Raw genomic sequence first — 19934 nt, 5'->3', positions numbered from 1 at the left:
AAGTGCTATGGGGCTTTCTCTGGGTTAGTGGGAAACAGACCAGGATTCTGCGTTGGACTTTTCTTCCATTTCTTTTCTCCTTCTCCCCAGTTAAACCCTGTCCACCACTCCCCCCACACTCCCAGTTCTCCACCTGGGCTGTCTCCCACTCCTGTCTAGAAGCTCACCTATCTCTGAGCACCTACGTGCTTCATCATTGGCTTGGGCAGGGAAATGTGGCATTAGTGATTTAATCTCCGCGAGACATTTCTCCCTAATTGCTAGTCACAGATGATAATTAGCGACTGTTAATTCCTGATAATTAACAAGCAGATTCATAGAGGTAATGGCACCAGGGAAATCATCTTCAAAGGCTCCAAGCCGCCATGCTTCTGGGCCCCAGCCTCCAAAGGATGCCACTAGATTTTGGCATCTCTCGCCCGGAAATTAACTGGGACCCTGCATTTCTGTTTACATAGGGCAGTGATTGGACAACTGGGGACTCTAATCTTTGGTCTTCTTCCCTGGGTATAGGTTTGTTTTGTTTTGTTTGTTTTTAGAAGCTTTGTCGAGCGCAGAACAGTATAGAGAAAATCAAATACATCTAACCTTGTGACCTGGAAGTATCCACCGTCAACATTTGGGTTCATTTCTTCCCAGTCTATGAATTTTTTTCGTAGTTGAGCTCATGGCAAACGTGGTTTTATACCCCCAGCTTTCTTCATTCAATATTATAGCGTCAGCGTCTCATCGGGCGTCAGTGGCTTGTATAAAAGGTCTGCCTCCCCCGTGAGAAAAACCAAATGGATGTTGTAGACAAGGGACAGGATTCACGAGGAGAAGTAACCAAAGAAAAGCAAAGACCTGATCATGTGGGAACTAGGAATTCATTCCAGACCAGAGTGCCTTCAGGGGACTGCCGTCCCTGCCCCGCCCACTGAAGACACCAGCTAGAAGATTGTCACACGGGAAAAAGAGTGGGAAGCAGTAAACTAAAGATGTTCATGGGGGGACATCGCAATAATTTTCACCTTCTGCCTTACGATTTTCCGTGCAGCACAGAGAAAAAAAAAAAGCATTGGATCAACGTTCAGAAGATTTCCGGTTCGCACTCTGTCCCTCCACGAACTGGCTGTGTGATCCCAGGTAAATCTCTCATACGGACCTTGATTTTCCTAAATGTGCTTTGAGGGAAGTACGTGGGTTAGTCTTCTCGCCCTAAAAGGTGGTTTTTGGAATCGGAAATGGTGGGTTAGAGTATGCATCTCAATATGAGAAGATATGCCGGCTGACCCCCTAGAAGTAAACCCAGTAGGGGCAGGAGACAGCCGTGCGTAACACTTGGCTGTTTACAAAGACAATCTCCCAAAATCCTGTGTTACGTACATTTCTAGATTCCCCAGCGACCTGCTCTGGATGTGCCTCTTCACCCCAAACTTCTGGAACCCGTTTATTTCTTCAGTAGGGAGATGATGTAGCCAGAGTGTAGACCTTGGAATCAGACCTAAATTTAAATCCGTACTCTGTCACCCACCTGTGATGTCCTGTAGGCTACGTAACCTGTCTGAGCCTCAGTTTCCCCGTCCGTGAAATGGGGCTAATCCCACCTACTTACGGGATTGTCGTGAAATCCTGATGAGTTACTATACACAAGGGGCCTTTCCAGTCCTCAGCCAATGATATTAGCTATTCGTAAGTAAATAATTTCATAACCGAAGCATCAAAATAACGGTGTAAGGAGTAAGATTACCACTTTTCGCTCTGTGCAGCGTTCCATAAATTTGTTACACACTCTGGAAGGGGACTTTTTCCCTTTGCCCCAGCGCATTGCAGGCTTTGAGTCTCCTAGGGCAGAGCTGGGCTGCTGGGTCAACTTCAGCCTCTTTTATTTCCTGCTTTTATAGCTTCAGATCCAATCTCCTCTCTACTTTCCTCTCCCCAAATCTCTAAGATCTAAATCTTTTTTTGTCTGTCAAGCTTACTGTTAAAATTGGCTATTCAGCTCTAGCCAGGCACTAGCTGTCGTGTTTCAGAAGCTCGGGTCTGTCTGCTTGTTAGCCCTTTGCTGTGTGATAATAATTCCTTACAAAGCGCTGTCGTATCTCCTGCTGCATTTAATCCCCCAGCAAGTTCGTGGGGTGGGCAGGTTAGAGCTCAGCATTCTTCATGGGGGGGGGGCAACGCTCTTCCCAGAGTGGGTGTCACGGAAACAGGCGCCATTTTGTGGAGGCAGAAGTTTGGAAAACATTGCAATGAGCAAAACTAAACATGCTTTTCAGGCCCATAACATATTAGTGTGCAAGGTGACTCTTCAAGACCTAGATGCAGTGCTTCCCGTGCCCTTTTTTCCCCCCACCAGAGTCCTTTTTTGCTAGAATATTGTTCCATGGAACCCACTTTGGAGAACACTCATAGAGGAAGCACAAGTTAGGTCTCGGAAGGAGGCGGGGTGAAGTTCAAATGCAGGCATCGCCACTTGCTAGCTGAGCCATCTTGGGCAAGTTTCTTAACCTCTCTGATCCTCAGTTTGCTCACCTGTAAAATGGGGATGGTAATAGAGCTGTACAGATTAAAGCGTTTTGCAGAATGCCTAACGATCATAAATATTCAATGCCCTTTAGCTTTCACTGTTATTCTCTTCCTCTGTGTTACATAGCAGAAAAAAATAGCCCTCAGAAAGGTTACTGTTTCAACCGTACACAGCGAGTCAGTGACCAGGCTGAGTCCAGGTTTCCCAGCTCTCGCTTGCAACATCCGGGGCTGTTATTCTCACTGGGGATCTAATCCCTTTATTCTCCTCGCCTGCCCTTACCTGCCAGCCACCCGCGGGGTACCAATTCCATTCCCTCTGGCAGATTTTGGAGTTTTGCAAGCCTCACATGGGAGTACCCAGCAAATTGCTATGGAAGTCTTCGTTATTATCTGTCCCACGTCACCACCCCGCCCACCTGCCATTTCCCTAGGGCTCCTGCAGGCAGCCTACCTCCCCCCCTGGGAACCCAGAGTTCTGGGTTCTGCCTGTTATGATCCTGCCCACCCCCTTTAGGTCACAGTCATGATGCTGCCATTTCATACTTCTCCAGCCTGTGAACTCTGCGAACAACAAAGCCTCTGCTCCCTTTGCCTCTTTCGTAGCAGCCAGCACAGGGCTCCGCACACAGTAGGTGCTCTATTAGATGCTTGTAACCCAACCGGGAGCCAAGCCATCCTGCTCTACTGCCCACCCCACTGAGTGGACAATGACGTGGCTCGGTAGTGGGGCTGGCCGTTTGGGATTTTCTTTTCCCCTCCTCTGTCAAAGCCAGTACGGGAAGGATTGTGCTCTGCAGCCTGGTGGGCAGGGCGCCTTTGCTTCCGTGGAACCCACTTTGGAAAACACTCACAGAAACGGAACAGTCAAGATCTCAGGAAGGAGGCAGGGTGAAGTTCAAATGCAGGTACCACCACCGGCCGGCTCAGCAATCTTGGGCAAGTTTCTTAACCTCTCTCCGTGTTCTCACACACACACCCCTCCAGGAAACCGGCGGGGGGCTTATTCTGTAGACAGTCAGCTGAGGGGGCAGGGCCGGTGCTGTGGAACTAGGGTCAGGACGTCCCCCGCTTCCTGTGAAGGGCACCCATTTCTCTCCCTGTCTTCCTTCTCTCCACTCCTACAGCAAGCTCAGACCTCACAGACGAATCAAGCCTCCTGACCTGAGTGTGGCTTCTGTCCCCTTGCAGCTGGCTCAGCCAGGATATACCCATGTCTCAGCTGAGGGATGATGCTATGCTTTGGGAAGGGCCGCTGGACCACCCCCAGGGCCCTGAGCTCGGTGACCCCACCTCCCCATCCCAGGCGCCGTGGCACCTGACTCTTTGTGAGCATCAACGTCCTATTTCAACGTTTTTGACTTTGTATTACTGCAAAGGGCCAATGGAAGGTGCTGCCAGCCAGGCAGCGTGGCAGGCTTGACCGGCTCAGGCCAGACACGCTGTCAGAGTTTCCGGGGCTGCCAGCCTTCCAGAACTGTGCCTGCACCCTGCAGCCCCACTAGGTGGCCCTCTTCGGGGCTCTCATCACATCCTGGGCTTTCCCTATCATGGCACTGACTACATTGTAGCATAGTTGCGTGTTTGCTTGGCACAGAGCTTCTCAGAAGTCCATAGATACACAGCTCACCTGGGTCTTGTCGCAATGTCGATTCTGGCTTAGAAAATTGGAGGGACGCCTGGGTGGCTCAGTCGGTTAAGCGTCCGACTTCGGCTCAGGTCATGATCCCGCGGTCCGTGGGTTCAGGCCCAGGACTGAGATCCCTGCTCGGGATTCTCTCTCTCTCTCCTTCTCGCTCTCTGCCCCTCCCCACTCACTCCCTCTCTCAAAAAATAGATAAACTTGGGGCGCCTGGGTGGCTCAGTCGGTTAAGCGTCCAACGTTGGCTCAGGTCATGGTCCCGCGGTCCGTGAGTTCGAGCCCTGCGTTGGGCTCTGTGCTGACAGCTCAGAGCCTCGAACCTGTTTCAGATTCTGTGTCTCCCTCTTTCTCTGACCCTCCCCCGTTCATGCTCTTTCTCTGTCTCAAAAATAAGTAAATGTTAAAAAAAAAAAATTAAAAAAAAAAAAGAAAATTGGAGGGCCCTGGGATTCTGCGTTTCTGACAAGCTCCGGGGTGATGCTGATGCTGCTTGTCCGTGGGTCACACTTTGAGTAGGAAAGGTCAGTCGTTCTCAACTTGGGCTTTACCTTAGAATCGTGCAGACTGTTTATAAGATACCACGGCCCCCACATGAGCCCAGTTGCACCAGAATCTCTCAGGCTGGCAACCCAGGCCTTAGGGATTTTTAGATGCTCCCTGGATGTTTCTAGATTAACCCAGAGTTCCGTTCTGAGCCGGCCCGTGGGCTCCGTCAGAGCCGGCATCTGTGTTACCCAGCTCTGAGCCCAGGGCCTTGGCCTCGGCAGGAATCGGTAGCTGTGCTCGTGGCTCACTTTGTGTAGATGCTTGGTCTCTGGCTGGTTCAGAGCTGGCTCCTGCCAATACCACGTGCTGGGCCGCCAAGGTCAGATGGTTTCTGATGAGGTGGGTTTAGGAGGCCCATTGGGTTTGGACTGTGGTGTGGCTTCTTGTGACTTGTGTTGACCCAGAGCTGCAGCTGATTAGAGCCCATGAGGAAGATACCCTCCCAAGATGCCTTCCCTGCCCCTCTGCCTTATTTATTTATTTATTAATAAATGTTTGTTTATTTTTGAGGGGGGGAGGGGCAGAGAGAGAGAGAGAGGGAGACACAGAATCCGAAGCAGGCTCCAGGCTCTGAGCTGTCAGCACAGAGCCCGATGCAGGGCTCGAACTCATGAGCCGTGAGATCATGACCTGAGCCGACGTCGGATGCCCACCTGACTGAGCCACCCAGGCGCCCCTGTGCCTTTTCGTAAAGGGTTGACTTTAGTTCCCTCCCGAAGACCCCTCGTCCTGGCCTGCTCAGAGCCGTGGTGGCTACCACCGGCCCACCCTCTCTCTGCCTCCAGAGCGCACCTCCTGCTGGCGGGACCTTGGCCACAGGCCGCCCAGCGACCTCTGGGAAGATGAGTGGCTGCGGGAGGAAGGCCCTGACCCTGCTGAGCAGCGTCTTTGCTGTCTGTGGCCTGGGTCTCCTGGGCATTGCGGTCAGCACTGACTACTGGCTGTACCTGGAGGAGGGCGTGGTCCTGCCCCAGAACCAGAGCATGGAGATCAAGATGTCCCTGCACTCCGGCCTCTGGCGTGTCTGCTTCCTCGCAGGTAAGGGCACCCCAGGTTGGGACAGCCTGGCCGCAGAGAGAGGGGCGGCTTGTGCCCCCTTGGAAAACCTGCCCGAGGGGCTTCCCACGGGGAGGAGATGCCCCTGCTGGACGGGGGGCGGTTCACCAGGGACGGTCCTCGTCAACTCTGGGTGGCGCTCCCTGCAGTGACCAGGGCCCGTTCCAAACTCAAGCCCTGAGTCACGATGTCATGCCCCCGGGACCTGCGTGTCCTCACCTGAAAGATGATTGTAACCACGCCTTCCCCGAACTGCACCTCGCAGGCTGGACGAGGTGGCCTCACGCGGGTCTGGAACTGTTGAGGGACTTCTCCATCTCAGGGCCTCCCCACAACACTCCAAGGCAGGACTTACTTTTCCAACCTTACGTGAAGATCCGGGGAGGCGAAGTGAGTCTCCGTGACTCAGTGTCACATATATCCGCTAGTTTACAGAATGGGAACTACTTAGCGGTTTTCCTATTCCAACCCCATGAAGTGGGAAAGAGAAAACACAGATGCGGGTCCTTCCAAATCTGCAAGATGGTGTAGGCTCGGATCCCGCCTATCTGGGCCTCCCTCCAGTTTGCTGGGACTTCTCTGGAACCCTCGAGTTGCCGTTCCCAGCACTTGGCCTTTATCCCTTTATCATGGCCCAGAGCCACCTGCACAGGAGGGGCATCTCCGTACTCTGTGACTGGCCGCAAGCCTGAGCTGGCTGGAACTGCCACAGTGTGGTCACTGAGCAATCCTTGAAGGGCCCTGTCACCTACGTGCACACTGGGCAGAGGGAGCATGTGGTCCCTTTATAATAAGCGGGGTTTTGGAGGATGGGGGTGGTGATTGGTGCCCACCAGTATTCAGCAGGGAGAGCACCCCGAAGCCTGGCCTCCCGGTGACTTGTGTCTGCTTTGGGAATGGCACCTGACGTTGACCTCACCTCCCACCGCCCTAGACTATGTGACATCGATCACATGGTCACATGTACATGTGAAGCAGCGTTTGAAGTCCCTAGTATTTGGCTTCCAAAATGATTGACAAGGCTTTCCGGGCTCTGTTCCATGACACCCACCCTGGGGAGTCTAAGCCAGCCATGCACCATCGTCGGCCGAGCCTGCCCCAGAGCAACGAGACGGCCGCCAGATGTGTTATTCAACCTCCGGTTTGCAGGGCGGTCTGCCTCCCATGTGACTCTTGATGCGTGGGTCCGTCTTCACAGTGGCGCTTCTGTAGGAAACATGTGATGTCGGGATGTGATGTCTGCAGGAAAGATGTGGGTCACCAGCCAGGGATGGGACGCCCTGGGGTTAGATCCAGCCCAGGTGCAAATACACTGTGGGTCAAAGTCCCCGGAAGCAGCTGGGAACCCCATTTGAATGTACTAACTTCCCGTCCACGTTTCAAGAATCACCTGGAAACGTCGATTCTTGTCTTCACAGGTGAGGAGCGGGGCCGCTGCTTCACCATAGAGTATGTGATGCCCATGAACACCCAGCTGACATCAGAGTCCACCGTCAATGTTTTAAGTAGGTGCCTCAGACTTTCTGACCTGGGTCACTGGCTTCCCAGAGCAGAGCAGGGCGAAGGGAAGAGTCGGGGCGACCAGGCTGCTTTGCAAGAGCTAACGCCCTTTGACTCAGCCGGCGGTGCTGGCCTGAGCTCACCAGAGCTCACTCTGCCAATTATTCTTCCAGTGGTGATGACGGTCTTGTGACCCAGGCAAGGGAGAGGGCATTCTGCCTCGTGTCTTAGCCCGTGCGGGCTGCTGGAACAAAATGCCACAGACCAGGTAGTTTATCAACAACAGAAATTTCTCTCAGTCCTAGAGTCCGCAAGTCCAAGATCAAGGTGCCGGCACGGTCACGTTCTGGTGAGGGCCCCCTCCCTGCTACAGCCGGCGCCTTCTTGCTGTGTTCTCACGCAGATAAAGGGGAGAGGGAGCTCTGTGGGGTCTCTTTTATAAGGGCATTGATCCCAGTCATGAGGGTTCCACCCTAAGCATTCAAGCTATAGCACTCAGGGAGCTAACGCAAACTCTCTGGCCCCCAAGAAGGTTGACTTCGCGGCCTTTGCCTCACCAGGGCTGATTCTGAACCACCCGCCTCCACCAGTATGAACTTGCAATACAATTCTGATACTAATCACTCCAAGTTAGCACAAAGTCACAGTCTAAGTTCTCAGCCCCCAACCGGACTGCCCTCACTTCACACACCAGCTGGAAGTTTGGAAGTCACCAAGGCCACCAACATTTCTGACAAGCTGGCTACAAGTCAGGGGTTCCTGTGACCCCCCTCAGGTTCAAAAAGTTGCTAGAACCACTTGTAGAATTCAGGAAAGTGCTATACTTATCACAGTTTTATTATAAAGGATACAGATCAAGATCAACCAAATAAAGAGGCACGTAGGGTGAGATCTGGGAGGGTACTGAATGCCGAGTCTCCATGTCTTCTCCCCACGGGATCAGGATGCATCACCATCCTGGCACATGGATGTGTCCACTAACCAGGAAACACAACCAGGCTTTGGGGCCGAGTTTTTACTGGGCTTCATTACAGAGGCAGGTTGAGTGAGCTATCAACCACATGACTGAACACAATCTCCCCCTCCTCTTCCCAGAGTCGGGCCTGTATCACATGGCTCAAAACCCCTAAACTTCTAATCCCATGGTTGATCTTTCCAGCCCCCATCCTGAGTCAGCTGATTGGAAGAAACTCGGTGTAGTCAGGGAGCCCACTATGAATATCAAAGACACTCTTATCACTTGGGAAATTTCAAGGATATAGAGGTCATCTCTCAGGAACCAAGGACAAAGATCAGATACATTTAATATACAGACCATTCCCAAAATTGAAGAAAACCAAGGCCAGGAAGTGTCTCCTGCACCACTCAGAGATAGATGCCTTTGCCCATGGAGAATACCCCCAGGAGAGGAAGTGAGAAGGGTGACCAGGCCCTTCCACAGCTGCCATATTGGATGCCTGGTAGTTTGTGCTGGGAGAAAAGACAGAAACATGTTGGCCCTTGAAATCAGACCTCCCAGCCCTGCCTCAGGGACAGAAACCCTGCCAGCACTGGGAGGTCCCCAGGCCCCCCAAGGAGGGTATGGAGCCCAGAGAACTGGGCCAGCCAGAAGACTTCAGGGACCGGTTGGCAAACACTTCCAGGAACACTTGAACTGGGTGGGTGAGCAGGAAGTAAGGCCGTGGGAAGCTGACAGTATCCTCTTGTCCCCTCGATTAGAAATGATTCGTTCGGCCACACCATTCCCTCTGGTCAGCCTCTTCTTCATGTTCATTGGGTTTATCCTGAGCAACATTGGACACATCCGTCCCCATAGGACTATACTGGCCTTTGTCTCCGGCATCTTTTTTATTCTCTCAGGTAAGACGTGCTGTTTTCTTTCGTGCACTCTGGACTCTTGATCAATGGCTCTGCTCTGGGAAGTACTGATCACAGCTGTGGGTCAACCCCTGGCCCTGGAGCCACTGAGTTAGTGCCCCAGGAAGAACTGAGTCACAGTGAGGGACACCGCTGATGACCTCACGTCCATCCATGACCCTGCGAAAGGAGAGACCTAACAGGCTCACCTGGGGCAGAGTGGGGATTACAAGCCTGGGCTGTCTCCTCACGCCTCACTGTTACCACCTCTTGCTTCTTAGTTCCACCAGTAGTGAGCCTACTTATTTTTGAAGGGGGTATTTCTTCCTGATTTTGCAAGAAAGTGCAACCTGCCTTTGGAATACTGACCCCTTCACTCCCAGCCCTGAGCTATCCTACAGGAGACTCCTACTGTCCCTTTCACTTTCCAGTCACACCCCATGCTCAGGTCCCTTAAATAGGGATCTATCTTTTTGGATTGACACCAGGTTGTCTGTCTGTCTTTCTTTCTTTCTTTCTTTCTTTCTTTCTTTCTTTCTTCCTTCCTTCCTTCCTTTCATTCATTCATTCATTCATTCATTCATTCATGATATCTACCAGACTTTATTCTGGTATTGGCATCATTGCCTCCAAAAAGGTCAGCATAGTGGGAGATCTAAACAAGTAGACAGTGAATTTGAACACAGCAGAAAAAGGACTATGATAGCAGTCAGCCAGAACTGCTATGGGGCCAAGAGCAGTGGCTGAAACTCAGACCAAGGGTTGATCAGGGAAGACGACCAGGAGAAGGCGAGCTGAAGGATGAGTAGGAATTAGGTAAAAGAGTGAGGTTGGGGGTGGGGATGAAAAGGGAGCCTGGAGGAAAGAGAGAGGATGGAGCGGGGGGGAGGGGGGGGGAAGGTGCAACGTGGTGGGAGAAGAGATGGGATGTGAGGTCGCCTTACAGATTTTGGACGTTGTGAGAAACTTCAGAAGGATGTTGAGCTGAGGGATGATATGATCATATTTGGGGATTTGGGAATGACCACCTGGGGAATGAAGGGAGAGGGGGATGCAAGACAGGGGCAGGGAGAGCAGGTGAGAGGTTATTTTGGTGGCACAGGAGAGAGGTGACGGTGGCCCAAACTAAGGGGATGAGAGGAGAGAAGAGGGAGTGAAAGCATTCAGGTGACATTTGGAGGGTAAACTCAACAGGACAAGGACTAGGTTTCCAAGGGAAGAGTCAGCGATGGTGCCAAGTTCTTGCTTGGGCAGTGGGTGGATGACGTGCCACATCGTTGATCTAGGGACCACAGGAGAAGAAGCAGATTTGGGCCCAGCTCGTGAATTTAGTGTAGGAAATGCTGAGTTTGAGGTGTCTAACATCTGGGAGGAGGCATCCCAAAGGCTAGAGGGTCCATCCGTCCTTCCTTTTCTCCTTCCTTCCCTCCTTCCTTCATTCCCTCCTTTCTTTTCTCCTTCCTTCCCTCCCTCTTTCCTTCCTTTCTTTTCTCCTTCCTTCCTTCCCTCCCTCCCTCCTTCCTTTTCTCCTTCCTTCCCTCCCTCCTTCCTTTCTTTTCTCCTTCCTTCCCTCCCTCCTTCCTTCCGTTTCTCCTTCCTTCCTTCTTTCCTTCCTTCCTTCCCTCCTTCCTTCCTTCCTTCCTTTTCGCCTTCCTTCCTCCCTCCCTCCCTTCCTTCCCTCCCTCCCCTCCTTTCTTCTCCTCCCTTCCCCTCCCTCCCTCCCTTCCTCCCTCTCCCTTTTTTTTCTCCCTCCATCCTTTCTTCCACTCATCTGTCCATCTTTTTTTCAACTGACCCATCCATCTTCCATCCATTCTTCCATCTATTAATCCATTCATCCACCTTTCCATCCATCAATCCAACACATATTTATTGAGCACCTGCAGTGTCCTGCCCTCTGCATGGTGATATTTCTACCTAGTCTAAGAGGTACAGACTCAGGGGTTAAACTTTTCCTTTACCTTTCTATGAACTTAAAATAGTCAAGGCTGTACAGTAGCTTCAAGGCACCTGAAGTTTTTCAGAAGCAGGCAACGGGATCAGAAATCTCAGCGTGAACTGGGCCACCTGAAGTTGTTTTCATGATAACAATAACGAGGATTCCCTTGGGCCAGCAATGATTCCAATGTGAGTTAAGCACCAAGGAAGGCTTGAATCACACCTATTTTCCTTTAATGTTCCCCTACAAGATGCCCTAGTTTAATCATGTGAGTGGAATTAAGCCTGAACAGCTCAAAACAGAGTAATTAATTATGTCCTGATTCAGTTACAGTAACTAATTGAATGCCTGAGGCAGTCACTTGCACCACGGCACAGGAGTTGGGGCCCCACTGGCCTCTTGATTTAACGCTTGCCAGAATCTGGACAAACTCTGGCTTAACCTCTCCTGCCTTACAATCTCAATATGCCGCACCCACGGTCAGCTGGGCTGTGAAGACCACGGGCCACTTGGTCTCCACAAGGAGGTCACCACCCCCTGCTGGAGACAGGGATTGGACGCCCTGGCCGCCTCTACCAAGGGAGCCCGTCTCATTCCTCAGTTTAGCAAAAGCCACGTGCTAGTTCAGTGGTCTGCACCCTTACTTCACATTATCATTAAAAGAGCACAGTGCCAGGGGCCCAGCCCAGGCCAAGTGACTCAGAATGTTCAGGGATGGGGCTCAGGCAAGTATGTCTGACAGGTCATCGTAGTGGGCAGGTGGGTTGAGACCCACGGGGCTTCCCTGGCCCAGAAGGTGGCTGGATGGGGAGCTTTCTTAGCAACTGTCTACTTTCTAGAAGGTCATGGTCTAAACAAGGTCTTTAGGAGGAGAGCTCCTACTCTCGTTCTAGTCCAGAAGGAGACCATTGTTACCACAAGGCCCACAGCTTCCTTCCTGAACCCCAAGGGGAGGTGGGTGCCCCACCAGCAAACTCCCCGGGCTTCTTCCCTAAGCACCCCCTTGCCCTTGCCCCAGGCCTCTCTCTGGTGGTGGGCCTGGTGCTGTACATCTCCAGCATCAACGATGAGATGCTCAACAGGACCAGGGACACGGAGACCTATTTCAACTACAAGTATGGGTGGTCGTTTGCCTTTGCTGCCATCTCTTTCCTTTTGACAGAGGTAACCTTCCCCCAGCAGGCTGGGTGGGGGCGGGACAGGAAGACACTCGGCGGGGGCGGGGGGGGGGGGGGGGGGCGGGGACGCACTCGCTGCCCTTCCTCCTCCCCGGAATGTATCACTCTCTTCACCCCCTCCCGCTCCTCCAGGACATCCCAGTTCTGTGCCCGCATGCATGTCCCTCCCAGCTCCAGCTGCTCTGGTGGCTGTGTCCTGTGCAGGCCCCAGCTGGGGAGCAAGGCCAGGCCCCCCGGCAGTGAGCTCTCCTCTGCTCTCTCCTCACTGTAGAGCGCTGGGGTGATGTCCGTGTACCTGTTCATGAAGAGGTACACCGCCGAGGACATGTACAGGCCTCACCCCGGCTTCTACCGTCCCCGTCTGAGCAACTGCTCTGATTACTCAGGCCAGTTCCTGCACCCGGACGCCTGGGTCCGGGGCCGCAGCCCGTCTGACATCTCCAGTGACGCCTCCCTGCAGATGAACAGCAACTACCCAGCCTTGCTCAAGTGCCCCGACTATGACCAGATGTCATCCTCCCCCTGCTGAGCCTCACCGCCTTCCTCCCTGGACCGTGGACAACCAGACGGCCCTTCCCATGCTCCCCTGATGGTCTGTGAGCCCCAGGCCCTTGGTTGACAGGCCCAGGCTGTCCCCACCACGCTTCGCTCTTGTCCCTTGACCCGTGTCGTCTCCAAGTTTCCCCAAGAGCGGCTCTCGCTGCCCCCAGCGTGGGGTCAGGAGTCTGGAGCCAGCGGACAAGCTGATCGGCTGAGAGTGTGGGCGTGGCCCCGCCTCTCGGGTGCCAATCACTCCTGCGGCTCTCCCCTTCCTTGGGAGACGTGGCTGTTCCAGCTGTGTTATCTGTCCCCACACACCTTCCTCCGTGGCCCCAGGCCGAGACCAGCTCTGAGATGCCGAGTTCCTTACACAGACCCAGCCGGACCTGTGTGCCTACCAACTAGCTTGGCCCCCGTGTTCGTGTTCTGGACCATCAGGGCGAAAGGTGAATCTCATACGGAGGTCTGGCTGGTTCAGAATTGCCAAGCGGTGTTCCTCGTGAAATCCCTTATCCGTTTTCCTTACCCACGTCGGTCTGCGCGACACGCCGTCCTGTCCTCCCTGCCCCCCTCCACCCCATAGGCTGTGAATCTTCTGCCCTCTCTTCCCACCAGGACTCGGCTGCCCCAGCTTTGTCCCCACCGGGCTAAGTTGGGGGGGGGGGGGGGATTCTGAGGCTACTCTGAGAAAGTCACAAAGAGGTGTTAATGGCTGATGATGTCTTAATATGTATGGCCCCTATACCGTTTTTAACAGGGGTCTTTAATGCCTTAACCCAAGAAGTGACTCTGACAAGGAGAATTTCAGACTTTGGCTGGTCCCAGTTGGTACCATCAGGCACTATTTCAGGCCCTGGGGATACTGTCCCTGCTCAAATGGGCAGTATTTCCTGTCCAAGGCCCTAAAATAGAATCCTATAGACACACATCTATACCACCTAAGTAGAAGGCAGCTTTCAAAGAGGCTGCCTGGGATTTGGAGCTGGATTTGCCAACACCTGGTGCATTTTGAGTCTAAACAAGCCAGACTTGGAAGGATCCAGCCGCTCTCTGTGAACATTTGGGGGTTGCCCTTTAATCCTAACACAGGGCAGTATCCGCTTGCTGGACTTGGTTGGGGCCTATGTCGGCAACTGGATGGTTCCAGAGGAGGCATGGTGATGCCCGTTTCCCTAGTAGCCAAGCTGCGCTGGGGGGTACCAGGCCCTCTCCATGAAATGCAGCGGGGCGGGTGGGGAAATCCTGCACCGCAGGATGTGACCCCAGTTTTCCAGGCATCTTCTCAGCGTGTGTAGTTCCGGTTTTGAGATTGTGAGGAGCGAAACAAAGCCAGGCTCTCTGCCGTGTGTTTTTGCATTGCCAGCTTTTCGGTCTTTCTCTTGCTCTCTTTAAGATAGCATTGGGTTCCAGGTTCGCAGGGCCACCGCGGGCAACACGTGGGCCCTGGAAAGCTGTACCAAAACCCACACATCTGTGGGTACGGACTTGGAAAGGACAGTCTATTCGTTTTCTAGAACTGCCGTAACAAAACACCGCAGACCCGATGGCTCAAAACACAGACCGTTATTTTCTCACAGTCCTGGAGACCGGAAGTCAGAGATCAAGGCGTCAGCAGATTCGCTTTCTCTCCCTGGCTCGCAGATGGCCCTCTTCTGGATGTGTCCTCACAGGGTCTTTCTTCTGCTTGTGTGCCCACCCCTGGTGTCCACATTCCCTCTTATAAGGATGCCAGTCAGATTGAATTAGAGCCCATCCTAAGAGAGCCCGGTTTTACCTTCATCACCATGTAAAGGCCCTGTCTCCAAATACGGTCACATTCTGAGGTTCTGGAGGTGAGGGCCTCAACACACTACTTTGGGGGCCACACAATTGAACAGGTACGGGCAAGTTGCTTCGTAGCTGGATTATAACACCTGCTTCACAGCACAGTAGAGAAGATCAGAGGAGGCGATTCTGGTCCCAGCTCAGCCACTCACTCAGCACGGATCCTTGGGCAAGCCCCGTCTGCTCTGAGGGGCTTGACCTAAATTATTTTCAAGCCCCCCACTTCGCACACACCCGCCCCCAACTCTGTTGATTCAGCCTCGTGTAGAAAGCTCCAGAATGCCATCATACGTGACTTTTCAATCCTTGCCTTGAAACTGATAGCAACTATAGACCCAACCCAACTTTCCAGTCCATTGGCACCTTGCACATGACCATCGCACTCTGGTTACTGTTTACAGAATAAAACGGAAACCACATTCTTCTCCGCAGTAGAGGCATCGGTTAGTGTACGTGCAGACCAGTAGGTAGCATTTCCGAACTGGACCGCTTGTTTAGATGTGCTCTTCTCCGGTTTTTGTCAATGTGATTACCCTCCTAAGATGCACTTCCCTGTCCCTCATTTCCCTTTCTCTGTCACTGTACTGAGCTTGTGTTTGTGCACCTGGAAAAAATAGAATCCACGCCTAAACACGAGCTGATTGTTGCCTGACATCATTAGGATGGGCCTTTATTGGCCTGGCTGCTGGACTCGCTAAGCCAAGAAGCTCTTACCTTGGGAACATACAGCTTCTGCTTCTCTTACGAACAGGTTCTGGGTCATCGTCCTCCTTCATGAGGGAGGGGGGAAGGTTATCGATCATTGTGGAACCATTGTGGTTTCCTTTCGTGTGGTTTCCACACACGAATCTCAGAACTGGGGGTCTGTTTGCAGCCTCCCCACAATCAAATATTAAACTGTGTAATCTCAACTCAGAAATCATAATCCGGCTCTTTTCCCAATGCCCTTGCTGATCTCTTGTTTCCTCAAGAACTCAAAAAAACACATTGATGAGATTTTTTTTTCTCACCCTCCAACACTTGAAGAGGGAGGGTAATGAGCTGAAGTCTGATAAATTGGGGAGTAAAAGCACTCAGTGTCACCAGTGGTTGGGCAGGAATAATTCCACTGCTGGCTCCCTCCCACATGGAACTCACCAGCCTCCTCCTTGCCCCGGGGGGGGGGGGGGGAACTCCGTGACACCCTCTGTCCCACCAGATGGCCTTCAGAGGAATGGGTTGTTATTAGGACTGTGGACTGAGTTGATGGGGAGGCATTTGGGGGCAAATCCCCAAGTGCCACCAGCTTCTCAGTGATGTGTGTGTGGGGGGGGCCTTCCTTAATGTTTGGGTAACTCCTTTCTCCCCACATAAAAGTGGTGTATTGGGGTTCTCCAGAGAAACGGAACCGATAGGATGCACCTAGAGATTTATTTTAAGGAATTGGTTCCCATGGTGGTGGAGGCTTGGCAAGTCCAAAATCACCAAAATCAGATGGGGGAGGCCAGCAGGCTGCAGACTCAGGGAAGAGTCGCAGTGTGAGTCTGAAGGCCATCTGCTGGTAGATTTTCTTCTTGCCTGGGGTAGGTCAGTCTTTATTCTATTCAGGCCTTCACCTGATTGGACGAGGCCCAGCACATGCTAAGAAAGAATCCGTGTTACTCAAAGTCCGCTGCCATAAATGGCAATCTCATCTGAAACACACCTTCACAGAAACTGCCAGAATAATCTGGGCACCATGGCCCAGCCAAGTTGACACTTTAAATGGACAAAGGGCAGATGAGATCCGGGGAAATGGTATTCCATCTTCAGCATTGCAGGGTAGGTGGGGCGCCGGCGTGGCTCAGTCAGTTGAGCATCCGACTCTTGATCCCAGCTCAGGTCATGATCTCGCGGTTCGTGGGGTTGTGCTCCTCGTTGAGCTGTACTCTGACGGTGAGCGCCTGCTTGGGCTCCTCTCCCTCTCTTTCTGCCCCTTCCCCACCCTCTCTCTCTCAAAGCAAATGCATAAACTTTACAAAGAAGAATTGCAGGGTAGGTGTGAGATACAGGAGTAGGGGGAGTCGGTGCATCTCTGCTCACCCATGCACGCACGTGTACGGCCACGCCCAGGGCTCTGTTCTTTCGCAGGCTGTCCCTCCAGCCGAAGCCATCTCCCCGATGAGTGCATGGAGCACGTTTGCAGCTCCCCCAGTGTTGGCTGGTATCCTACACTCGGTGAATACATGCCCCCATGCTAACACAACCCTTGAGAAGTTTCTCAGCCTCTGGAACACAAACACTCCGTGAGTGGGGAACAGGTGAATGAGCGGATTCCACCGAACGTGCCAGATGGGCCAGGGCCCAGCCTGCACTGCACGTGTGAAGTCAGCCATGGCACCGAGTCTCAGAGGCCGCCACGGTGCAGACCTGACTCTCCCCAAAGGGGTGGAAGGTGGTGAGCCATAGCTGGGCCAAAGCCCCCGCCCCCCCCCCCCCCAGGACCCAGGATGGGCGCTGGGGCCTCAGGCCCTTCCTTCTGGAAGAATTCTGTTTGCTGGATTCCCACCTACAACTGCCTGCCTCGGCTTCCTCATGTGTACTAAAGGCCGATCTCCCCATCTGCTTCTGAGCCAGACTTTTCTGCCCGGGTCGCCCGCCCTTGGGTGTTTGCATCCAGCGAGGCTTCTGCTCTGCTGGTTCCAGGGTGGCAATGGACCTGAGTTCCCTGCAGGGCACTGCTCCCGCTCTGTGTATTGTCAGCAGCCTAGGGACCTCCTTTTATCATTCATACAACGAGGGAGTTGGATAAAGTCATCTGCAGGTTCTGTCTCCAGCTCAAAAGACTGTAAGTTCTGTAGGCAAAATCCAACCAGGCTCAAATGACAGACCCCCAGCCTCTGCCTCCTGCCAGGGGCACCCAGATGACACCCCCAAAGAATGCAGAATTTAGCTAAGAGAGCACATACTCGGGGGACCTCAAGGAAGAACAAGATTGTGTATGATAGAATGCAAATGGCAGGCCCCAGAACAGCCGGAGGGGAGAGGAGGGAGGTTTCAAAGATGAACTCAGCTGTCCCCTTCTCAGCCAATGGGAATGGGAGGCAGTGGAGCTTCTCAATCCAGCGTCTGCTCCCCTGGATGGCGTTATGGGAAGTGAGGCCCTGGTGAGCCAACTCCGGAGGTCAAGAGCCTCCAAGGGGTTCAAGGTCAAGAGGCACCACTTTGGTGCCAAAAGAAGGGCAAGAAAAATCTTTCCCAGCTGAAAGGTACCCAAAATGTGACTATGTCTGTTAGGAGATGAAAGTTTCCAGGTGGGAGTTGGGTGAGGGGAGGGAACTGACAGTTCCCTGGAAAAGCTCATCCTAGAAATGTCATCAGGAGCTCAGTCTTGGCCTTGGTTGGCAGATGAGATGCTGGCCGATTATCCCAGTGGGCTGAGGGCTCGGGGATAGGATCCGTGGCTTCCTCTGCTGAGTCCCAACCCAGCCTTTCCACCTCGGAGCTGGGCTTCAAGCCTCCAGCTACCCCCTCCGGGAAAACCAGTGGCACATTTCAGGTCTCAGTTTCTCCACCCATAAGATGGACAGCCTCCTCGGCCTCTCTGCCCTGGGAAGGAGTGAGCCTGAGTGACAACTTAAATGGGAATCCTGGGGGTGCCCGGTGGAGCAGATGTACTGGCTCAGGGCTGAGCACTGGTTCGGAGTCACCATCTCTATGCCCCAAGCTTAGCTGACTTGCCGTGTTTTCCCGGCCCTGCCCCGCTCCAACCCCTCATCCTGCGCGTAGCCTGGGAGGGGCTTTCTTCCCATTCCTCTGGCTCTCTCCTCACCAGCAAGGAGCAGTTTTGGGGGGACATATCTGATACCCCATTGTTCACTGACCTTGGCCTCGAGATCCTCCCTTTTTAAAGCCGGTGGAGATCAGATTCTGGCTTATGCGCTGCAACGAATAGGTCATTTCAATGGCAAAAGTAATAGTTTGACTCAAACTGCTTTAAACAATAGGAGTATTTCTTATCTTCACGTCAGGAAGGCCAGGAGTAGGTGTGGGTCCAAGGACTGGCTAATTCATGGGCTCAATGATGCCATCAAAAACCCAAGTTTTTTCCATCTCTTGGGGGTGCCGCCATTGACTTTATCCTCAGGTTGGCAGCAATCCCAAGGGTCCTATCTAGATACAACAACATCAGAAGAAAGTGAAGGACTATCTCTTCTTGTGTGGCTTTCTTAGGAAGAAAGACCAATTTCCCAGAAGTCTCCACCTCTGGGGTCATGTGCCCATTGATAAACCACCATCTGGCAAAGGGAAGGGGTGACCACATACTCCAGTCATCTATCGAAATAACGAGTTACCCCAAACCTCAATAGCTTCATCGCAATCATATCATTATTTCTGACACTTTGGGGGGCTGACTGGGCTCAGCAAGATGGTTCTCACTCAGGATCTCTCAGGGGGCTAGAGTCAGTGACTATCATCTTCAAAACTTCCTTGCTCACTTGTCTGGCAATTATGTCCACCGGGACCACAGCCAGGGCTGTCGGCTGGGACACCTATGCACAGTCTCTTCACAAGGCCTGGTCTTCCTTGGAGCATGACAGCTGGGGTCTGAGAGTGAACATCCTAAAAGACAGGCAGTATTGCCTTTCTTTGAAGTAACCTTGGATGTCATCTGGTGTCCTTTCCATCATAATCACCAGATCACCCAAATGTAAGGGGAGAGAACACAGATCCTGCCAGTTTGAGACGTGATGCGTGTCAAAGTCCTGTTGTGAAGACAGGGACATGAGAAAGGAATCTGTTGTGGCAACCACCTTAGAAAAATACAATGTGCTGCACTATGATTGGCTTTGACCAATTGTTCTTCCAGGTATAGATTCTGATTTTGTTCTGAGCTGGGCACTGAGACTGTTTCTCTAACAATTTCCAGGTGATGTCAAGACTGTGCCATGCTCTAGGCTCTAGGGACTGGGTTCCAGGCACATGAGCTTTTTTTTTTTTTTTTTTTTTTAAAGCTCCCAAGGTGGTTCTCGTGTGAAAGCAGAGTTGATAACCACTGGCTTCGATCTACCAGGATTTCCCCCTTCAGATTGAGGATAAAGCCCCTTCTGAGTCTGGTTGGGGAGCACTGCTTCCCAAACAAAGTAGAGGAAAAGAAGGGGAAATGATCCTGGGTGGGCAACCAGAGAGGCTAAAGGCCCAGGCATCTTCCTTGCTCCCTCCCAACCCACACAGACCCTGCCTCTTTAGATAAGGCTATGCCATGGGCAAGATGTCAAGTCCATGGGCACATTCCCGGCCTCTCTGCTCCTGGGCCCTTTCCCTGCTGAGCTGGTACTCATCGGGATGCAGGAAGGGCCTGCCTTTGAGAAAGAGGACAGCAGTG

At 52.7% G+C, this 19934-nt stretch overlaps 1 protein-coding gene across 2 annotated transcripts in view; it reads left to right on the top strand.

Moving 5' to 3' along the window:
* The window catches only part of CACNG5 (calcium voltage-gated channel auxiliary subunit gamma 5), a 46103-nt gene extending 26697 nt beyond the window's left edge, over positions 1-19406 (top strand). The window contains exons 2-7 of one of the 2 annotated variants that reach the window (XM_078438250.2): positions 1037-1125; positions 5482-5734; positions 7171-7257; positions 8972-9112; positions 12067-12212; positions 12498-19406. In XM_078438250.2, the coding sequence (XP_078294376.2) occupies positions 5539-5734; positions 7171-7257; positions 8972-9112; positions 12067-12212; positions 12498-12755 (828 nt within the window). In that variant the 5' untranslated portion in view covers positions 1037-1125; positions 5482-5538 and the 3' untranslated portion in view covers positions 12756-19406. The remainder of the gene's footprint in view (positions 1-1036; positions 1126-5481; positions 5735-7170; positions 7258-8971; positions 9113-12066; positions 12213-12497) is intronic. The other variant, XM_078438251.2, reaches the window with a different exon arrangement.
* The last annotated feature ends 528 nt before the right edge of the window (positions 19407-19934 follow it).

The sequence above is a fragment of the Panthera onca genome, chromosome E1, assembly GCF_046562875.1.
Source record: "Panthera onca isolate mPanOnc1 chromosome E1, mPanOnc1 haplotype 2, whole genome shotgun sequence".
Taxonomy (NCBI): Eukaryota; Metazoa; Chordata; class Mammalia; order Carnivora; family Felidae; genus Panthera; species Panthera onca.
The sequence above is the reverse complement of the archived record's forward strand: the minus strand, read 5'-3'. Positions and strand labels throughout refer to the sequence as shown.